This window comes from Camelus ferus, chromosome 5 (genome assembly GCF_009834535.1).
Source record: "Camelus ferus isolate YT-003-E chromosome 5, BCGSAC_Cfer_1.0, whole genome shotgun sequence".
NCBI classification, from domain to species: domain Eukaryota; kingdom Metazoa; phylum Chordata; class Mammalia; order Artiodactyla; family Camelidae; genus Camelus; species Camelus ferus.
In genome coordinates this window covers 63,097,909-63,119,523 of record NC_045700.1, presented here as the reverse complement: position 1 = coordinate 63,119,523, position 21,615 = coordinate 63,097,909, and the positions used below count along the sequence as shown (strand labels likewise).

The window sequence follows — 21,615 nt, the reverse complement described above, 5'->3', positions numbered from 1 at the left end:
CTCTTTTTCAGTCTATGTACGGAAATGACACGTTAGCTATTCCTGTTTTGGTATTGGGGCAGGGAGAAGGCACAAATGTCTGTTGAAATACCACCATCTGAAACAAACTTTCTACCCCCTGTATTTAGCATCATGTTCAAGTTAAAAGACAGTGATGAATATCCTACCACGATATACATGAATTACAGCCCAGTCATTTATAAGGCATTATCATTTCATCCTCACAACAATCCTGTGATAAAGGATATGCAAGCTTTTTTCCAGCTTTATAGACAGAAAACGGAGACTGACTGATGTATGAAGGATACAGTTAGTGTTCAACTAGAATTCAAATTCCCTAACTCTTGCAGAGTAATCTCCTTGTTCAGCTGCACCGTTTTCGTTGTTGCCCCTACAGGAGTAGGCTGAACTTGACACTTCATCAGAAGTTTTAATTTGAATGGTTCTCAAAGCTACTGTCATTTTAAGAAAAACATGTATGAAAAAACTTACAAGGGAGACAGAATTTGATTTTTATTACCAGATTGCTAAAATTTCTTAATTGAAAGTTTAGGAATGTCTATACTAAAATTCTCTACTGTCTGAGAACTAGGCTAGTGTAGAAGAACCTTCTGCAGAAGCACAGGTGTCTTAGTACTCAGAGATAAAATCTGGGGACGGTCTACAGTGAGTCTATATAGACTGACTTGCCTTTCCCTTAGAAGGTTCAAGTTACCTTTTCTCATTGCAATCTACTTATTTATTGTCCTGATGAAAATGTGGGTAGCCATGGAGTTCTACAGAGAGGGATCATTTTATGGAGGAGTTGAGAATCTTCCCGGAGGGTATTCCACTTTCAGGGGAAGCAGCCAAACCTTCTCAAAACCTACATTTGTGTCACCACTGGGCTACTGTAAACATCCGATTCTTCATTACAGTAAGTAATGCTTTCATACATATCGAGATGGATATATTTTAATTGCATATTGTAAAAGTGATTATAATTGCATATTAAGGGAGATAGTGGGCCTTCGTAGAGTCTGAAAATACAGTTTGCTGTGTCACTGAAGACTGAGACACGATCATCAGTTTTTAATGATAATCTATCTTCCCCTTTTTCTGATGCTATTAACACAGAAGAAAGAGGCTTTTTTCAAAGTTGGAATATTATTTGATTTAGGTGTTTAATATTCCTACTACCCACTTCCTAAAGTTATTGCTGTGCTTTGTAAAACCACCAACTATGAATATCTTAAGGATGTGATGGCTAACATATAAATATCTGCAGGGTCAGAACTTTAATTTTTGAAATGTATCATACAAGAAATCATCATTTCCTATAATATTCTAGGTCATTTAAGTGACACCAATTTAATGAATCAATCAAATCCTTTATTGGCACCATCAAACGCTTTGGATGCTTTTACTAACAAGACTAGTCTTTATGATCTCCACAATCAGTCCAATAGAGAAATGGCTCTGAAATCTTGTGATATGCTGCCTCATTCAAATATTCCAGTAGGGACTCATTTAGATCAGTGCTTCTCAAACTTGATCGTGCATAAAAGTCACCTGGGGGTCTTGTTAAAATGCAGATTCCCATTCAGGTGGGGTGTGAGATTCTAATTTCTAAAGAGGCCCCTAGATGGTGAGGTTGCAGGTGCAGAACGCACACTAGGAAGAGTAGCAGCCCGGACCTTCTGTGGATCACAAATGTTACCCAGCCCACTGGTTCGGCCACTTCCCTTCTACACTTTGCATACTTTGATGGAAGTGAATGTCGAACGGCGATCATTTCTGAACACACTGCTTGTACCTTGTTTGGGTTTGGCTCGCATAGGGGTCATGTACCCTTCTTCGTCCAGCTCTCCTCGCGGGCTTCGTTCCGGGGCAAACACTGTGGGGTCGGCGCTGTACCTCTGGGTGCTGCTGTCCTCTTGGACATGGGGTGTCACTGGCTTGCGTAAGGTGCCGTTACAACAGGAGTCATCAAAGATCTCGGCTGTAGCCCCCTGAGCGACTGGAGCTTCTGGGATGGTGCTGGTTGTGGCTCTGTAGGGCACGGGCACTCCTTGCTCTGCAGCGAAACCCCCATCTCGGTACACAAACTGGTTCTGTCAATAGTAGAGACACATTTGGATCGAAGTTATTGTTAGGAATAGCTGTCAAGAATGAATGTTAATAACCGAAAGAATATGGGAGTTTGTCTCTCAGAGAAAAGTCAGAGTTTCTCAATTGAGTTTTTCCCCCTAATACTTAATGACTTTGAGTTCCAGACTAGAAACACCTACAATTCCACTTTTTCTTATCAGGTAACAACTCAACTGTGGGAAAACAATTTGGAAATATATATTTTACTTTTACTAACCACCCAACCACATGATCTAAAAAAAAATATTTCATGATCTTTTCCCACAATTGCCTATTTTTAATGCAAAAATTCAAAGTGAATTTGCAAGACAAATGGTGATGTCATTAACTGTAGAACTGCTGCCGTTAAGAACAGTGATGCAATTTGAATGGTGATATTTCCTTATGGCCTTCTATTCTGCAGTTCCTATGACTCTGAGTCTCTAGTGCCTAACTAGGGAATCGTCACTGAGATTCTGACTTTTTAGCACAAGACCTGTCATCGTGGAAGTAAAGATAACCTCCTCACCCAGAAGCATAACGTATGAGCCCAGGTAAATCCTTCCGATAAAAATCAAAAACTACTGTTGACGCATGACATCTCAACTCTGGATCATCTACTGAGATAAAACATCTCTACCTCGGCGGGTACACAATTTACAGTAAATTCTCAACTCACTGTTGGCAAAGGCAAAATGAGGGAATTATGATGAGACAAGAGAGAGGAAACGTGGTAAGCAAAGACCAAAAATCCTAAAAGATGAAGGTTGACTGTGAAATACTTACTCCTGACATGGGAGTGTAGGCAGGAGGAGGGCTGTGTCCAATTTCACTCTAATAGGAAAGAAAAATGGAATGATGGATATAATAAGAGGTAACATGAATGGAGAAAAAAAAAAAAAGAAAAGAAAAAGAAAAGCCACATGAGTTGTATGAACCAAAGGGGAAAACATGCACAACAGTGAAGTTTGCTAAACAGAAACATTTTATGCCTATGACTACAAGTAAGTTTATTTTTTGAGGATATTAAATATTTTAATTCAATCCTGAAAAGGAAAGGAAAGTTATAGAGAAAAAGTAAAAAATTTTGACGGATTAAAAATAAGTCAACTATGAATATTCTTCTGATTAATCCTGGAAGAAAGGGAAAAGCAGTAGATAATTAACCATAGTTGTAAATGAGGAACCATTTCCTTTGTTACACGTTAAATGACCCCAGTGGCCACATACCACAGCTTCACTTTTCTCTTACAAGAAGAAATTTATCTAACAGGAGATAGACGTGGATTTCAATTTGCCTGGAGTAATTTTTGCTATGAAGTTATATTTATTTTTCACCATTTCAGCAAAGGGTCAGCTTCTTAGCTTCTCCTTATGAAAAGATACATAATATTTTCTTGTCAGTCTTATTTTTTTTTAAAGCCAGGAAACAGCAGAAAATCTTGGAAAATTGATTTCTTTCCTGAAAAGATGCTTTACATACATTACTTTTATGTATTTAGAACTGGTTGAAATCATCTTTCTATTAAGGAAAAAAAAATCCCAAATTCTATATTCTTATGGCTTAAAAATTTAAATATTCACACCTAAGTCAGATTTTGAAAGTCAAGCAAAGTGCCAAAGCTTCTCATCAAAGAAACATTTTTAAATGCTTACCTGTTTTCCACATTACCTTGAATATAGGTGTATTTTGCTATCTTTTAGAAAGTTATGAAATCAAATCTGTTTATTCACAAAATTTGAGAAAGAAAATTTCTGTATAGTCCAGTGTTGTGTAAAAATAGAGGGATGGTACAAAAATGTGACAACTATCTGCTGGAACTTTATCATCTTAAAACCTTGGCCTTACCCTATCATTAAATTCAAATTATTTGGCAAGCATTTAGCAAATATTTATTACATTTCTACAATGAAAGCACAGGAATTATGACAGATACTGGAGCTACCATGATATACTTGGGGTGGCCCAGCTAGCGGCCTTTTGCAATTTACAACATTACCTGAGATTATTAGAAGAAAAGACAAGAGTAAAATGAGGCTGGAGTGAATTTAACTTCTATCCTATGATGACATATTAAAAGACAAGGTGTTCCAAAATATTCGCAATTACCAGTGTTCCTCTGACCTCTTACTTTGCAAGAGTTGCTATATTGGGCAGGGTTCAATTAGAATCCCAGCTGAGGAAAGAGCATTGACAGCTGCACGTTTAGCATCTTCTAAAACTTGAGAGATAAAGGATCAAAGGAGTAACCCGCAAGTCATTCTTCATCAGGAAATACTTTATTATTGTATTCATTATCTGGGCTAGACCGTCTTCAACTGTAAAGGCGTTGTATTAAAAATAACTAGCTCTCTTGCAGTTAGTCTGTTCCAAGACGTGAAGTGCGGCCAGGCCTTATTAGAATGCACCGCTGTCCTTGCTTTGGCCAGTCTTTCCGTCAGCAACCTGCCAGCTCCGTAACTGGACACACTGCCAGATACCATCACAGTAATAGGAGTGTCTTCATGCTTCTCCTAGTTTTCAGCATTAAAATGGAAAAAAAAATGCTAAGCAAAGCGCCTTTAGCGTTTATTGTTTTTAGGGTTACTGGCTGCCTTTTATGTTTCTGTTTCCATTTTTTCCATTTGCTTTTTTTCTGTTTTCCATGATAAAAAGCACCTCATTCATTTCCCCCTTGGAAGGGCAGTGCAGCTACAAGGGAACATCTGTGAGGCCAATTAGCTGGGCTGGAAAAGTGATATAATTGTTGTTTAAATATATTTAAATTACATGTTAATCACTGTGTCATAATTTATAGGCTTTGAAAATAACTTTTTGTACTTGAGAGCCAAGCCAGATTTTACTTGTTTTTGCTGTTTTTAGGTTGTAACAAGCTCTTCTCATTCCCTGCACAACAACCTCCCCCCAACTCCCCACATTTGAAGAGCTGAACTTTTAATATTGGGAAGAGTGACAGCTGCAAGTAAATTGGTTGAGTAAAAATTAAGATCCCGACAATCAGAATGAGCTGCAGTGACCTTAAAGTTTGAAGGAGAACAAAGCAGTGCTCTCAGTTAAAAGGTTTTTTTTTTTTTTGTTTTTTTTTAAATTGTGCCACTTTCTACCGTCCATCAAAGCCCAGCTTTGCGCGTCTTCAGGAAGCAGCACTGGGTACATCTGTTCAATTAACTGGTGAGGGGATTTATTGTCAGCAGGACAAAGACAGAAAGAGGTGGGCTATGAACTGGCAAGTGAGATGGAGTTTGTTGCTGGTGTGAAAATATGTATGGGTGATGAAGAGAGTCAAGTTTAATTTGTGGCCATAATCCCTGGGACATTGTGTGATTAATGTGGACTCAAATGCCAGGGATTATAGAGAAGGCAGATGTTAGCAAATGTATCAAACAGTGTTAAATGCACTTTTAAACACATCATGTTCTCAAATTTACTTTTCAGTTGAATGACAAAGATTTGGAACTTTGTTACATGCCCTGTATTTCTCATATTTGTTGTTCTAATTAAAATTGTATTATTTTATATTATTCCTGGAAAATTTTAAATTGTTAACTAGATGAACTGTGTTCCCTGATATTTTTTTAAAATATCATACAAATCTGTCTTCTTAGGAACAAACAAAAATACATCCTTAATGCCTAACTTCTATCTAAATTAAACATGTACTTAATGAGAGAGAGATTTATTTTTTAATCTTCAGATAATTGTTACTCTCAATATTAACTATAGGATTAAAGTTTCTAGGGCCAAGAAACACTCTTTAAATCCTTTTAACTAAAATAGAACATGTCTCTGTAAGATGGTGCTAATCCATCAGCACTAATTTATAACCTAGACATCTTCACATAGTAACTATTAAGGGTTCTCAATTTTTTATCCTCCTTGGCATATATCCTTCACACCCTGATGGGCATTTCACACTTCTCAGGTGAGGCAGCAGATAGATAATTTTTTTTTTTGCACTATGTAAAATTCTTGATGCATGCCTGTTAACACTTTTTTTCACAACTGAATTCAGCATACCAGCATTTGAGACATCTGGATTTAGGATCTTCATTTTTCATAGAGCAACCAGAAGAAAACAAACAAAATGTGCTCATATTCCCCAAATCAGTAAGTTCTGGGGAAACCTATTAAATCTAGGCAGCTGGTTCACACTCACATGTGCGTGTCTTCTATGTAACATATAAGTACTTTTGCCTATTTATGTATGTGTGTATTAATGTACTCATTTATGTATTTGGTTTGATAATGTGAGATGCTACTTTTTAAAGAAACTTTATTTTTACTCTATATACACAAAAATAAATAACAATAATGATGATATAATATAAATAAAATATATTATGATATACTATGATAAATAAGTTAATAATAATGACCTTATGATCCAGTTGAAGGACTACTAACTTGGACTTTCATCCTTTGTTCACTTTTCACTAACTCTATGACTAAATTATAGAGTCTACTGTGTTTCATAGATGCATATATTACTTCTCTTAGAAACAGCAAGGGAACCTAACATGTATTATATATGCCACAGATTAGACTATTTTAGTTTTCATTTATTCTTATAACCTTCCAGGGTAAATATCATTATTAAAAATTATGACTCCCATTTTGAGAAAACTGAGGATCAGGGAAGCTAAAAGTGCTCCCCATGCACACGAACAGCCACTGGTGGCTCTCTGAATCTAATACCCTTTCACTGTGCCACATGTAGATTTTGACTTTACCATTTCTGTTCTCTCTTTTCTATGCCCTCCTTCTGCCCCTGCATAATACTTCAACTCTGCTCTCAAATGAGATTTCATGGTTTCTCTTTCTTGTGAAAAACTAATCTGAACGAGGAATTTGAAAAATGATTAATCTTAGTTATAAAATACTGATAATGCTTCATACTATTGCCCCTCCTATCTTATTTGCATTTTGACTTACTAATTTACTACAAGGACTCAAGCCGAAAAGGAACAAAAAGTAGAATAAGTGCTAATAGAGGATATCTATCTATCTATATATTCTTCCTTAATAGTCTTTTCTTATTGATCTAAAATCATAGTTTATATGTGTGTGTGTATATACCCATTTAATCACCTTGCCAAGAGCAAAAACGAACTCTGAAGCAGGAGAAGATGGCTTCAAATAATGGAAGAGCACAAAGATTTTCCACGACAGCACTCTTGATTATGCGTTTATTGTTCCTAGTCCAGGGCTTAGTCAGTAAATTCCTCTTCTTGTTCCACTAAGATTAAGTAAGCTATTGTATCCCCAGGCAGCAATTCCTACAGCCTTTCCAAATATCAGTAGAACAAGAGACATTCCCTCTTAAAATATTCATGGCTAGATGAGTCAATAAAATGGGAGCTGGAAATTCCTCATTTCATACCTTTCTGCTTTAAGTATTGCATGACATGATGAAATTGAAGAACATTATTAGCACAGTCAAAAAAGAAAGGATATGAAGAAACGCGATTTCATATTAGTGCCAGTATTCCTTAGCTTCATTCGAGATATGCAATAGGAGTTTTGTAACTTTCTTGAAATTAGTCATCACAAAGAATTTATATTTCTTCTTGGTGCAAGTTCTAAATGTATTTTTGGTTCTGGTTCTGGCAACTTTCTTTTGAATTTCTTTTGCATCTTTTTTGTTTACATTTCTTTTCACAAGCAGGTTGTGATATTTGAAACTTTAACTAATTGTCACTTAGCTACTAGTTGACACATGTAGCTGGAAATCTAAAGAAAAGAACTTCTAGGAGGTTCCTTAAAGAACTCCCAACAATTCTTTTCAGTTAGAGAGGGCATGGCCATTTTTCCTAATTTTTTAACTCATCCTTGAGAACATCAAGTTCAAGTGCCATGTCTATGTTTGAGTCTAAATGAAATCATTAAGCCTTTACTATGTCCAAATTCTTAGGTAGTCTGACTAATTCTTCAAGTACATCCTAAAGTTGTCTGTGTCTCTGCTTGAGTGTTTTTTAACCCGACGTCATGGAAATTATTTAGTGAAGAGTTCTTAGCACATAAAAAGTGCACTGATGTCAGGCAACTTTCGAAGACAAAAATACCATAGATACAGCACAAGGGACCACATGAGGTCCTTCTATCTCTAGGGTTGTATTCTTAAGCTTTTTGCCATTAAACTACGTGACTTTTAACAAATTCCTTAATCTCTTGAACCCTCTCTTTATTTAACTGAAAAGAAGAATGGGGTTATAAAGCAGGCAATGGGAAAGATCACTTCCAACTATCAAATTATTTGTAGGTAAATTGAATATTCTGCCATAAACCCATACCATTGATGGCTAAATACTGTAAAATATGATGAACACTAAGGCAAGGCATCTTACAAACTTTTCTCACATAAACCTTTTCAAAGTATATTCATCACATTCTTTTTTTCCTTTTCTCTAAATGGAGTATCTTTGAAGTCTCTTAGCCTGTATGTAATACATGATGGTATACTCTTGGGATGCAAGACCACATCTGGATGTGACTAATGAAAATATAATTTTAAATTGAAGTTTTATAATTGAAATTCTTCATTTTACTGATGGATACACTGACGCTGTAAGAGCTTAGGTTAATTTTTCGAATCACACAACTAGTTAGTGACAGTACTAGGAACAAGACATCCCATTATACTCTACAGCCTCAAATTGCCATTAATAAATAATAAAAAGTCAGTTTTAAAGTTCTGGAGTTAAATGTGATGTATTTCATAAAAAAAAAAAAAAAAAAAAAAAAAACTTTCCTTGATGTGGCAGAAAGCATTTGCCTTAACCACTATGGCATTTGTTTTCAGTTGAAATATGTACTTATATGTCCTTAAAGTGAATTTAATGGAGTTTTGGTTTTAAGAAAAAAAATGTATATCATTTTTTTCTTATTGAATAAGTTTATTAGACAAAAGGAATACCTTAATATTAAATACTATAAAAAAACACTGTCCTTATGTAGTTTGATTAAAAGCAATTTTGATTAAAATGATATCTTATTTATGAAACAGCTTTCCATGTTGAGGGAGAAAGTTATTTAAACCTGTTCTAGCTTTAAAAGTCAGTAATTATACACATGCTCATCGTCAGTTGATACCTATTTACCTTCATAGTATTTATCTGTATCTATCTATATAATTAGATAATGTATAGGGATTATACAGTTTAAAAATTAAGTATTCTTAGGGCAGATTGAAGAAAAAAATACTATAAACACTCTGAATGTCATGAATGCCATTATTTTAGAATTTGAAATGCTAAGCCTGAGTATGTTTCCTTTTATACTACTGGCAGAGACTTACTTAAATAACAGTTTTAGGCTTTGTGTGTGTCTGCACACATGTGCACGTTTACATATATGTTGTCATGCACACACCAAGAAAAGTAATAGCTGCAAACAAGATAACAGAGAGTTTATTTAACCCATTCTCACTAATGATCCTCTTTTACAGGCTGTTAGCTCATTTGTGGGCTTGTTTTTGCTGCTTTTCACAAGTGAATATTGTTTATCAGCAAATGAATTGTGTTCACTAAAACATCATTTACAAGAGTTCTACCTAGAAATGTTTCTTCAGTGGTTATTCAGATTAATTTTATTTACTTGCAAATAATAAGGCAACAGTGTAATATTTTATATTTCAACCTACTCTTTAGCAATAAGCCAAGCTCTGGAAGTTTTATTACATATTCAAAATAACAATGACAGTATTTCGAGCAATCTGTGTGTAAAAATGTAAAAAATATGAAGGGCATAGCTTGTGTATTGGGAGATGGAAAAAATCATATTGGGAGATGGAAGACAAATCATATAGAAAATAGAATTACAAATTTTATAAATCTAATTTTGGCATGGGGATTTTATTCAGTGTCTTAAATGATAGGTGTTGGCAACAAGCAAACAATTTAATGTAATATGGATAAGGCTTTCAGTGTCCCTATCATTTCAGTGCGGATCAGGTTGGAAATATCTTCAGTTATGCTAGTTTATGCAAGCTGTTCACGAGATAAAAAGTGAATTTGTAACAATGGTTGATTTGTCCGACTACTGCTCTTTAAGCTACGAGGGGGCCCGGCTGTTGCTGTAAGTGACAAGATTTCTAACAATCCACCTGGAATTAGGACATCTGGTTTGTGGGAGCTGATCTGAATAATGCACTGCGGATACTCGGGTACAGCTACCGGCAGAGCAAACAGCACACGGCTGTCCCATCAGCCCAGAGCAAACACCAGTTACATTTCACAGAAACTGCCTGGTGTTTACAACTGATCGGAGCCAAAATGAATATCAGATTGAAGGCAGTACCCCAAGAGGAAAAAGCTCTCCCCAAGTGTTACTTGTTGCCTGTAGTCTAAGGAGATTTTACCATTTTTGAAAATCCCCCAAATTCGATTTTGCTGCATGTAAAAAGGAAAAGGAAAATATATAAAGAATTCCTGCATCTATTTGTGAACCACTTTGGAATTTCCAAAAATAAAAAATGACCAACACTTCTTAGTTTCCTATTTAAACTGTTCGCTGCCAAAGTCAATCTAGATTAGCCAGAATCATGCTCATAATAATTTCCTTTCAAGTTCTAAAATGGCTAACACTTTAATAAAAGATACAAAGGAGGGGAAAAATAAAATAGACCAGAAACTAGAGAATCTAATTTAAATCTGACATGGATGCCTGAGATCATCCAATCACAATTCTCTCTGTTTTCAGCTATGGTAATAGAGATGGCAAGTGACTTTCCTCCAGGTCACAGAGCTACTTACTAACAAGCGAAAATCAATACGCTTAATTAGAAAAGTATTTGTATGGTTTACTGTGGAACAGCAACAACAAAAAGATCTGCTTGGTATTCTTAGATTACGTCTGCACAACTGATTCGGGGCAAGCCAGGTGAAACTCTAAAGAAGATAAATCTGATTTCAACACTACCTTCTCAATTTCAGGCCCATGATCCTTCACTCCTCCCTAAGAGACTCCAAAACCCACTGATTCTTGTGCCGGTTCTATAGGAAATGGGACCATATCATCTTCCCTCAGAAGATGCACCATTCCAAGTCAATAACACACACTCCAGAACATCCTCTCTTATCTCCACTCTTATCCTCTCCTCATGTATTTGGCTCTAGCTAGGTCAAAGGCACCCATTAAGTCTGATTAATTTGGGGGGATTTGCTCAAATTGGTGGTAGTAGATCATAATGGGCCCAACGTCGGGTAACACTGAGCTACTGTGTACTAACCTATACCCACATAATTAACTGCTGGCCTGACATCTCCTCTGGAATGTTCCACGGGATTTCAAATGTCACATTTCCAAAACTAAAATGAACATCTCCTCTCTAAATTGAATTATCTTTCTTGGCTTAGTGACTGGTATCAACAACTTTACTTGTGTAAGTTAAATATCTTAGTGTCATCCTTGACTCCACCTCTACCTTACTCTTCATAAGCATCCAAGGTCTACCCATTTAAACATCTTAATACCTCAAGAATCCAACCATTCTCTCCAGCCTCGCTGACACTCTTTTAGTTGTGGTTAAGGTGCCATATAATTTATCATTCTAACTGGGAAATTTTAAGGGAAAAAATAAAGTGCTATTAATAATTAAGCCAGGATAATAGGAGTAAACGTGGATTCTCCAGAGAAAAAAGGCACAGCACATGTGACAAACAGTTCTTGACTCAGTTTTTGACTAGACTACTGCATTTTCTAATGGGTCTCTTTGATCTTAGTGTTTTCCCTTCACTCCAACCTAGTATTCGTATTCATTCCCCTGCTTAAAAACCTAGAAGACCTCTTTTGCCTCAGTTTAACATAAGTCTCAATTTCTTATGGCATTGAAGGCTTTTTGTAGCTATGGTTCTTGCCAATTTCTCCAGCCTTCTCTCTGCTCTCTCCTTATAAACCTCAAGTCAAAAAAATTACTGGCAGTTCTTATGATGGTCCATTACCTCCACCACCTCCAGTTCTGTCCAGGCTCCAATTTTTCCTCAACACTCTTTCTAGCTTCTTTGCCTTGGCTACCTGTTAATTCCATGGAATATTATCATTGTCCTGATTATATTTCATTATTTTTTAAAATAATTTTTTCTCTTTTTTGGGGGGAGAGGTAATTAGATTTGTATTTATTTAAATTCATTTTGATGGAGGTACTGGGGATTGAACCCAGGACCTCGTGTGTGCTAAGCACACACACTGAGCTACACCCTCCTCCCATTTCATTACTGACTCAACAATATTTATCAAGAACCTATTCTGCACCCCCATATAATGAGTTAGCAACTGTACTCTAACTACTTACTTCATTAATATGCCTTCTTTCTCAGATGGTGAACCTATTTAGAAAAGGACTTCACTCTAATTTATCTTTATATCCTTGATACCTATCACAGGCCAGGGACATGAACATGGTGAATTTTCAGTAAAAGTATATTGGATCATTGATGGGTAGAGAGAAAGATACTTAAACCCAAACTCTGAGTTTAGTAATGAGGGTCTCAGGGTCTTCAGCCAGGCAGTGGGATATGTTTTAAAAAATAAAGGATTTTAGCGTTAGTCAATGTATTATAAACATCTTACTCTGCAGATACTCAGAGTAAGCCCTAAATTGAAATTGAATCCCAATACAATTATCTGAATATTATATGTCATCTAGTACACTCACTCTTCCTTCAATCAGTTATTATTTCTGGAGGCACTGTTTGAAATCTTAATTATAATGGCAAAAAAAAATTATTCTTACAAATAGTGAATGGCTCCAAATGCAATGGCTATTTTATAATAGTCATAAAACTTCAGGATTCTATCACTAGTGTGACAACACTCCCCTGAGACATCGATGTATTTCCTAATGCTTTGGATGTCTAGGAAATTCAGGCTTCAGCTTTATCCTGAAGAATGTAAGCTGTTAAGTAAGAACAATAGGAAAGACAAACTCTAAGGATAAATTGCCCGTAGGCAGATGGAAAATCCAGTTTTGGCTCATAAGATGAAACACAGATCCCTTCAAGTATCCATTTTAAGCGGCTCCTACCACCCACCTGTATTTCCACACTGTGGTGCGTAACACCAACATCTATACGGAAGAATCATTTTAAATTTTTCAAGAAGCTTTTTCAGAATAACCATAGCTAAACAGTTTAGAAAATTAAAGTTATAAATAAACGAGATTCTAAGTCTGTAGGAAGGGAAGGAGCTAGAGGGGGAGAACACTTGATTAGGGAAGAGCTCTGCCGCCCGACAGCTCTGCTGCTGTGGGTAAGTTTCCCTCAAACCTTAGGGTCCTCATCTGTAAAATGGAAATAATGATGTCTGTCTGCCCACTTTGTGAGTTTTACAAGTTCATGTTCATGGTAAATATCTTTGAAAAAAATGTATTATGTATGTGAATGAAGAAGAGTGCCAGCCATATCAGCAAATAAAGGATGCCGTGGCCATCAAGCCGTCAGCCTCCCCCACCACTCCTGACAGTGAGCAGAGGGAACTCAGGATGCAGACAAGCAGGCAGCCTGGCCTCTGCAGCCACCCCCAACGGTGCACCCACCCTCAGGGAACTCAGGATGTGGAAGAGCAGGATACTGTCCCTAGATGGGTGCATATCAAAGGAATAAGCAATATGAGCCCAGACCTTTGCACCTTCCCACACACATTAAGGGCTAAATTCCTTAACTTGAGATATCTGGTTTTCTTTAACTAACAGTAATCTTTTGATGTTCTGACCACCTTGTCTTCGTTGCAAAAACTCATACATCCTGGCTCCTATCCTGCCACTTTGCAAAAGCCTCTTAGAGCGATCTCAGATACTGTGTCCCAGGTTCGAGTCCTACTATCATCTGCCGCATAAAACATAACTCTCCACTTTTAGGCTGTGCATTTTATTTCAGTCAACATATAGATGTGCAGCATGGTATTTTTTCCTAGTAATTTAAAGACAATACAGCTGAATACTGACTTGTCCAACTATCATGCATACAAAACCATGCTAAATGCTGCAAATCAAAAAAGCAGACATTTCTTATATATCAGAATACAAGGATTCCTACAGCTACCTATTATTTATCTGTCTGGTAAGTTTATTTTGCCAATTTCACATCACATAGTGTCATCTGAAACACCTGTCAAAATGCAAAAGTGAAAAATCATTTACAAATTTCATTTCAATGAATAGACTAGTATATCATTTAAAGTCAGTGTAAAACATTTCTTTGAAAATTAAAAATAATGATAATGCTTTTCTTAGTGCAGCAGTAAATTAAAACAAGACCCTTCAGAACTCTTTTACCACTGTCACGCAGAAAGGTGCATATTAAATGTTCAATAATAAATTCCTTATGCAACTAAAATAAATTAGCATAATGACCTAACAGTGAAGATTATGATAAATTGAAATAAAGTCTTCATTACTTTTGTTTTCTTTAAATGATGAGGGTGAAAAAGTTGATGAAAACCAAACATTAGAAATTCCCATCTCTGCAGAGTATGGGTCGGCCTTGATTTTCTTGAATTAATCTACTGAACACTTGAACACATCCAGACAGACTCCTAATAAGATATGCCTCAGAATTCGTGCTGAGGCGCTGTCAACGGGCCAAGGAGACGTCCTCAGCCCTGAATGTGTGCTTAGATTGAATTTTTTTCTTCCCTGCGTTTGCTGATCTTTTCAGGGAAAGCTGGCACGTTAAGAGAAGGACGTGGTAATGTAAGAAATGTTTGGACGCTCCTACTCTGTTGGAGAGAGAATTCCTATGTGTCACCTCTTTAATAAGTTAAGATTTGAAGCATTTAAAGGATTTTAAAAGCATGCTAAACATTTTTAAGACAGACACGTCTTGGAAAGAAAGTAGCTAAGTCACAGAAAAGTGCTTAAATTTGCAACCTGAAATAATTTGATAAATGACCTGGAGTTGGGAAAAATAAAATAAATTAGATTTTCCCACATATTATATACCCCAGGCTTTCTCCCAAGGTCTACCAAACAACCAACCAAAAAAGTACTAGACAGATAAGAAAAGCCATTGGTTTATTTCCCAGGCCTCTTTGTCCTTTATTACATACTAGCACAATTATTATTTATCATTTCTGAAAGAAAATATTAAGCCAAGGTGCAGCTATGTTCTGACAAAAGAAAATATTAATACTTGATCTTCCAAATATAATCACAAAGGAGAATGTGGTTGGTTGTCTTCCTTGCCTTAAGTCTTAAATATGAGACATCCCAGGCTCTCTGAGGAACCGTTACTGTTTTTATCATTTATAAATATATCCAAGAGTTTTAGAAACTGCTTCTGTTTAATCTGTATTATGTTTTAGGATACATGCTCCTTAAATATAATCAACCAGTTGAACAGCATCTGGCCTCTCTTACTTCTCCCAAATTTACTTATCTAGTTATTAAAAAGATACCTAGTATCTCAGATTTTGCCAAAAACAGTAAGTGAGAACAGGATATTTTGATCATTCCTAAGACAGAGCTCTTAAATTCTTATTGGAAGGTATGAAAAGCTCAGGTAAGAACAATTAGAAATAATATTAGCACACTGACAGCACTTTTAGGATTTTCATCCAGTCTGTTGCCATACAAAAGCATACTGAATGTCAATTATGCAGGAGGAGAAGATATTTCCAAGAAAGCTTGACATAAGCCCAGGTTGTGAATTATTTGCTTTGAAATGCCTTCATATTCTCCTGCTTGGAAATTCAGGTCAAGAGAAGAGCAAAAACAAGTAGCAAGCTCATCCTAAGCATATGGTCAGGTGAACATTCATAAAATGTTTATCAGCCCACAAATAAAATTTTTAAAAGTGCTAGAGCATCCTCTTCCAGAAGGAAGGAAGGAAGGAAGGAAGGAAGGGCACAGTCAATAATGGGTCCTTTGTTATTGTATTAAATTTCTGGGGCCCACCCCATCCATCTTGAGTTTCTAAATACCAGAAGCCCCAAAGGAAGTGCTCACTAATGTGCTATTGGAAACTAGGAACACATGCATCCCCGGCAGCCACTCCTCCGGCGTGTTTTCTCACTTCCTCCACCCAGAGTGAATTTACCTTGAAGCGACAAAGCTTAACGCTTCAGTCTCTTCAGCTGCATCATCCCTTTCAAGGCCTGGGAAAGAGCCCAAGTCATGGACTCACAGGGTTATGTGACTGGGTAAAGTTCCAAAAATAAGATTTTTATTTTGCATTCTTTTTCTTTAAGAGGCTCCATCCCTACTCCCAATGATGTGTCTGGTTCCATCATACCTCCATCTGCCCATACTCTCCCGTCACTTTTCAGGGAATGTTCCCTACAATTCATTCTTTATCAGACACCTGGCATTCGGGAGCTGCCCCCTGCACACCCAGAAGGCTTCTCTGGAATATCGTTTCTCGTGGAGAACGTTCATTCCATGATTCAACTCAGGCATCAGAGTCAGGGTTCATATGCTCTAAGTTTCCAGATCACAGCTCTTCAAAAATTCATTCAACACCCATCCTCTTTTTGATGCTTATACACAAGGTCCTTATCCTCGGGATTATTATCTGCAGTCTTTGCAGGCAGTTTCCAACACGCACATCGTTCATTGGTATCACTTAGCTTGTTCAGTGATATCTGATGCATTTCTAGCTCTCTTCACCATGAATGCCGCTGAATGTCTAACCATTATAGTTTCTAAGCCGCCTCTTTGCCTCTGATCTTAACTTACTTTACTATCACTACCACATGGCTATACCTTAACATCACTAGGAAAAACTCCCATTATATAATTAAAAATATATATCCTTTATCTGCTCACGACTTTCTATTCATTCACTTTGTTGATTCCTTTCTCTCGTTCACTCAGTTCTTTTGCCTTCTGTGCAGTTGCCTTCTCCTCAATTCATTCTTTGACTATTGTACCAGCATGATCTCTGCAGGAGGCTAAAACGAGTTTGAGTCCTGTGCAACTTACTAGCTGTCACAAGCCACTCAGCATCTCTGAGCTCCAGTTTCCTTAGCCTAAAATGGGGGAACATGCCCCTCCTGTTTTGTTAGCATTACATTTTATAAGAATGTATGAAACAAACCTAACATTCAGTTCATAGTAGGTAAGTAAATATATATAAGTAGATAGAGAGATTAAAAAAGTAAAAGAACTTATCTGTACCACATGGTTAATTACTTCATTGATCCTCATTATACCCTTTAGTTCCTTTCATCTTATTTTCATGCAGCTGCCCCATCACTCCTAATTCCTTTTTACATCAAACCTTTTTTCTCTCCCTTGCTCATGGTTCCCTTGATACTACAGAATAATCATGCACCCAAGTAGAATGATGCCCTTAAAAAGCTATATTTTCTACCTCTGGTGAGTCCTTAGATTTACTGGTCCCTCATTCATTGTTCCCCAAGCAATCGCTAGTCTTTTTAAGCTTCTGGACACATCACTGTCCCCTCCCTCCCTGACAACTCTGCTCTCTATATAATAGAGAGAATAGAATCTGAATGTCTCCCTGTGGGAGCCCCTCTGTATGTCTCAGTTGAATCTCTAAATTATAGTGAAACGGAAAACTTTTTATTATTTGTCTGAATATTTCCTGGGGAAAAAATCTTGGTGAAATATTTGGAGTAGAAAGTAAATCAATTAAGAGCCGAATGCCAAGGCTCCAAATGGGAGGGAAAATCGTACTACATAATAAAGAAGGAAAATCCTGGGGCCCCAGATCAATCTAAAAGGAAACAGAGACGAGGAAGGGAAAGAACGGAGCACGGGGTGAGGCACTAGAAGGCTGCTCTCTACGAAGCCACCATCCAGTCGTGGCCACTAGTTCTATATTCAACCAAATCTACCAAACTCACAAAGCCTTGGTGTGAATTATTTCTGTTGTTGGGGAAATGAACGAGGAAATCAAAGAAGGGGTGGGAATCAACGAAGTGTGGGGAAGACGCCCTGCATGAGGAACCCGGCTGGAGCCCAGGAAGACAGACGAGCTAACAGTTATCTAGTTGCTACTGTTTGAAGTGCTTTACCTGTATTATTCCGATCAGTCCTCACTCACATGTAGGGTAGTTAGTATTTTTATCCTTGTATTAGGGAGAAGGAGACTGAGAGGTTCAGTCAGTCACTCAAGTTTGCACAGATAGTGCGGACTGAAGTCAAACCTCCGGTCCCAAGCCCTGGAAGGACACATTGAGAATTTACCAAACTACCTCAAAAGTACTTTTTTCCCCCAATGAGTTGAATTTTTTTTTAAAAAATGAGAGGCAGTTTGAATATCATCTGTAAATTTAAGGTTGAATAAAATTTTTTCCTAGTGCTCAGGAGACAGAGAAACGCCTATTTGATAGATGCGTTAAAACTTTATTCTTAAATTTCCTCGTGTCAAAGAGTTCATCCTCTTGCCTAAGATAAATTTTGTGCAAGTGTATTGAACTTGGCTTCTACTAACTACTCCCGGACTGTTCTCTGCCGATTCTCCTGTTTCCTATTATTTTCTGTCTCTATGATTTCACTAGCTCACTCTACTCTAAGAATGTTCAGATGCCTATTATTCTAGTAGACATCCTCTGACCCATCTTACTCTCTCAGGAGCTCACATTTTTCTCCTTTCTTCCCTTCACGTGAAAGAATTCTTCAAAGAATGACCACTTCATGCCTTGACTCTTCATCAATGGTATTCTGCTCTCAGTAGTTCCATATTCTAATAAAACTACTCTCAAGAACAATACCAATATGTCATGAGTCAAGAATAATAACCTGACTTCTAAATCAAGATTTAGCTTCACATGAGCTCTGGACACACATTCCTGAGTATCTAAAGGCTGTATCTACTTACACTCCAAAATACTAATTATACTTCCATGTTCTTTTATACATGGGTAGTAATGTTAACCTCTTCTCAATCTCCCAATTAGAAAACTTGGTGTCACCTTGACTTCTCTCTCCATCTCACTCTGCAACATCTAACTGGTACCCAAATCTGTTTGATTCTCTCTCAAAACCGTTACTTACATCAGACTTTGTATGCTGTCTCCTTTGACTTGGGAGAGAATCAGTCTTTGTTTTAGTTTACATTTTAAACAGTTGCCAGAATTTTCTCACTAGAAGTAAATGTGGCCCTGTCACTTCCATCTTAAAAACACCAATTTGTTCAAACAACCCTGATGCATTCTGTTTAGCCCCTATTGTAACACTTTCCTCATTGTGTTTTATTGGCTAGCTATTTATCTGCAAATTCCTTGAGGGCAGGAATGGATGTGCCCCTAAACAGGCAACCATGGGATTATATAGATAGTAGACACCTCAATAAATGTTGGATCAATGAATAAATAATTGAATGAATAGATGCCCTTTGCTACTTGCCTGAAATAATCAGCTATTTGAGCTAAGTGAAAATTTTTGAATCTGAATTCGTGAATAAGTAACTGCTAGTAAGACTATTCAGATAGTCCCTTAAAGATCAAAATTAACCTTTATGAGAAATTTAGTTAAAAAATTAAGAATTAAAAAGCTAAAATTATTTACCAGTGTACTCATCTCATTTTTAAAGAACCGAGGGCTGACTTTATAGCAATGATAAAATAGCAAAAAAAAAAAAAAAAATTCAGAAGCAATGCATCAATGTAGTGAAGGGTATGGCCTCTAGGAATATCAGAGCCAGGTTGCCTGTTCTGTCATTTAATACCCGTGGCTCGGTTTCACCACAAAAATATCAGGTGATAATAATAGTAAATATCTCATCGGGTTTCCATGAGATTAAATACACTTAAACATTTTAGACAGTTAATATGGTACCTGGCACATAATAAGTGATAACAGGTGTCACTTATTATTATTTATTCTTTGAATCATCTCATACTCTTAAATGTGATCATTAGCAGTAAAAGAATGAGTTTGCCTTTAAACTCAGGAGTATCCAATATCCAGTTCTGTATAACACAGAACTACGGTACCTGGCTCTAACTAGACAGAGATTATACCAAACTCCAAATGAATCTGAATTATGTACATCTCAAAATCTCCAACATGCGAAAAATTTTAAACGTTACTATTTTCTTCCAGAGAGGAAAAACAATTAAGTATGAATGTCACTGAACAATGTCTGTGATTCTTGCTGGAAAAAGCAAACCAAATTGGTTGTGAATTAAACTTTCAATTTTTCTCCCTCTCTGACTTACAGGACTTCTTTCATCATACAGTCACGGTGTTTGGAATTTTTCCCATCTACCCCTCCCTCAATTCAGCTTTTTGCATTCATCAAATGTAATGTAATGAGAGGCTGATCCACGGCTATTCACTCACGGTGTCTGAGTGAAAACTACCACACACAATTTAGCCTCGCTTTAGAGAATGCCGGTGTGTCAGAATCCCCAGCTGAGAAAGGGAACTTTTCATTTGGGCAGGTGACCGAGAAAAGGGACCGAAGCACAAGATGCTTCTGATGAGGGTGTGTCCAGCAGCAGAAAGTGCACAAAGGAAAGCTAATGAGCAAGCCCACCCCCCATCATCCATGACCATCTTCTCCCATCCATTTCACAGCATAATCAAAAGATATTCTGAACCTCTCAAAATGCCATCAATCCTTATTGAGAGTGAAATTGAACATCTCTCTTGAGCCATGGCAGGAGTAATCATCCTAGTGAGCTGGCCTGAACCGGGAGCTCTGGCAGACAAAGCTGGATTTGTAAAAGTACGTAAATAAATACAGACAGACAGAAATTAAGTAACCTCCACAAATTAAGAATAGGAAGTTGATGATAATCTCCCAGTTCTATTGTGGAAAGGGTAAAGAAACTCACAATTGTGCTTCCCAGGTTGACTGCCGTAAAGAATAGGCTTCTTGATGAGATGTCTCCCATGATGTACAGCAGAGCTGGGAATCTTGGGGCAATAATACTAAAAAATAACCATCTAAATGATTCAGATAAAACACTCATTAACATTCCAAATCGAAGTGTCACCCCGTCGCCCCTCCCTCCTTCTTTGTTTCCTTCCCTAGCTCTGATTTCCTTCTTACAGCACTTTTGAACAAAGAGGGGAAGAAGCCTCTTCTGGTTGTCTGAAAAGGCTTCTTATGCTAGCTGACAACTGCTCAAGTGGAAAATAATTTCATAAAGATGACTGAAAAGTTCTTTAACACCAGATTCTGGTTAAACAAGCCACATGTCTATGGTCTATGGTTGAATTGTGTTGCAGGAACCTCCTGGCAGTGTCCAACTCCAGAGCTGATAAGAAACTACAAACCATAATGTCCATCTTTCAGAGGAATCATTATTTGATAGACAGGTCATGCAGTGTGGAGTTAGAAGATCTGACATTGGCTTGGTTCTGGAATTACCAAATTCTTAACCAAGTGACCGAGTCATCTGATAGGTCAAGGACTTCAGTCACTATGTCCTTGGGATTCTGGTGTGAAAATAAAATGCCACCTATGTCTAAATTCTTTGTAAACTTTAAAGCGTTATTCAGCTATCACTTATTTTCCTGCATGTTCCAAGAATGAAAGTGATTCTGTTTTTATAACATATTGCTTGTAGTGGACTTTGAGTCCTCAAAGGATTCA

At 37.0% G+C, this 21,615-nt stretch overlaps 1 protein-coding gene across 6 annotated transcripts in view; it reads right to left on the bottom strand.

Annotated features, from left to right (window-relative positions):
* The window catches only part of ERBB4 (erb-b2 receptor tyrosine kinase 4), a 982,069-nt gene that overhangs the window by 5,921 nt on the left and 954,533 nt on the right, over window positions 1-21,615 (bottom strand). For 3 of the 6 annotated variants that reach the window (XM_032479938.1, XM_032479941.1, XM_032479939.1), the window contains 2 exons: window positions 2,896-2,943; window positions 1,796-2,093 (listed from right to left, as the gene is read on the bottom strand). In XM_032479938.1, coding sequence (XP_032335829.1) covers window positions 1,796-2,093; window positions 2,896-2,943 — 346 coding nt within the window. The remainder of the gene's footprint in view (window positions 1-1,795; window positions 2,094-2,895; window positions 2,944-21,615) is intronic. The other 3 variants (XM_032479940.1, XM_032479944.1, XM_032479942.1) reach the window with 1 other exon arrangement.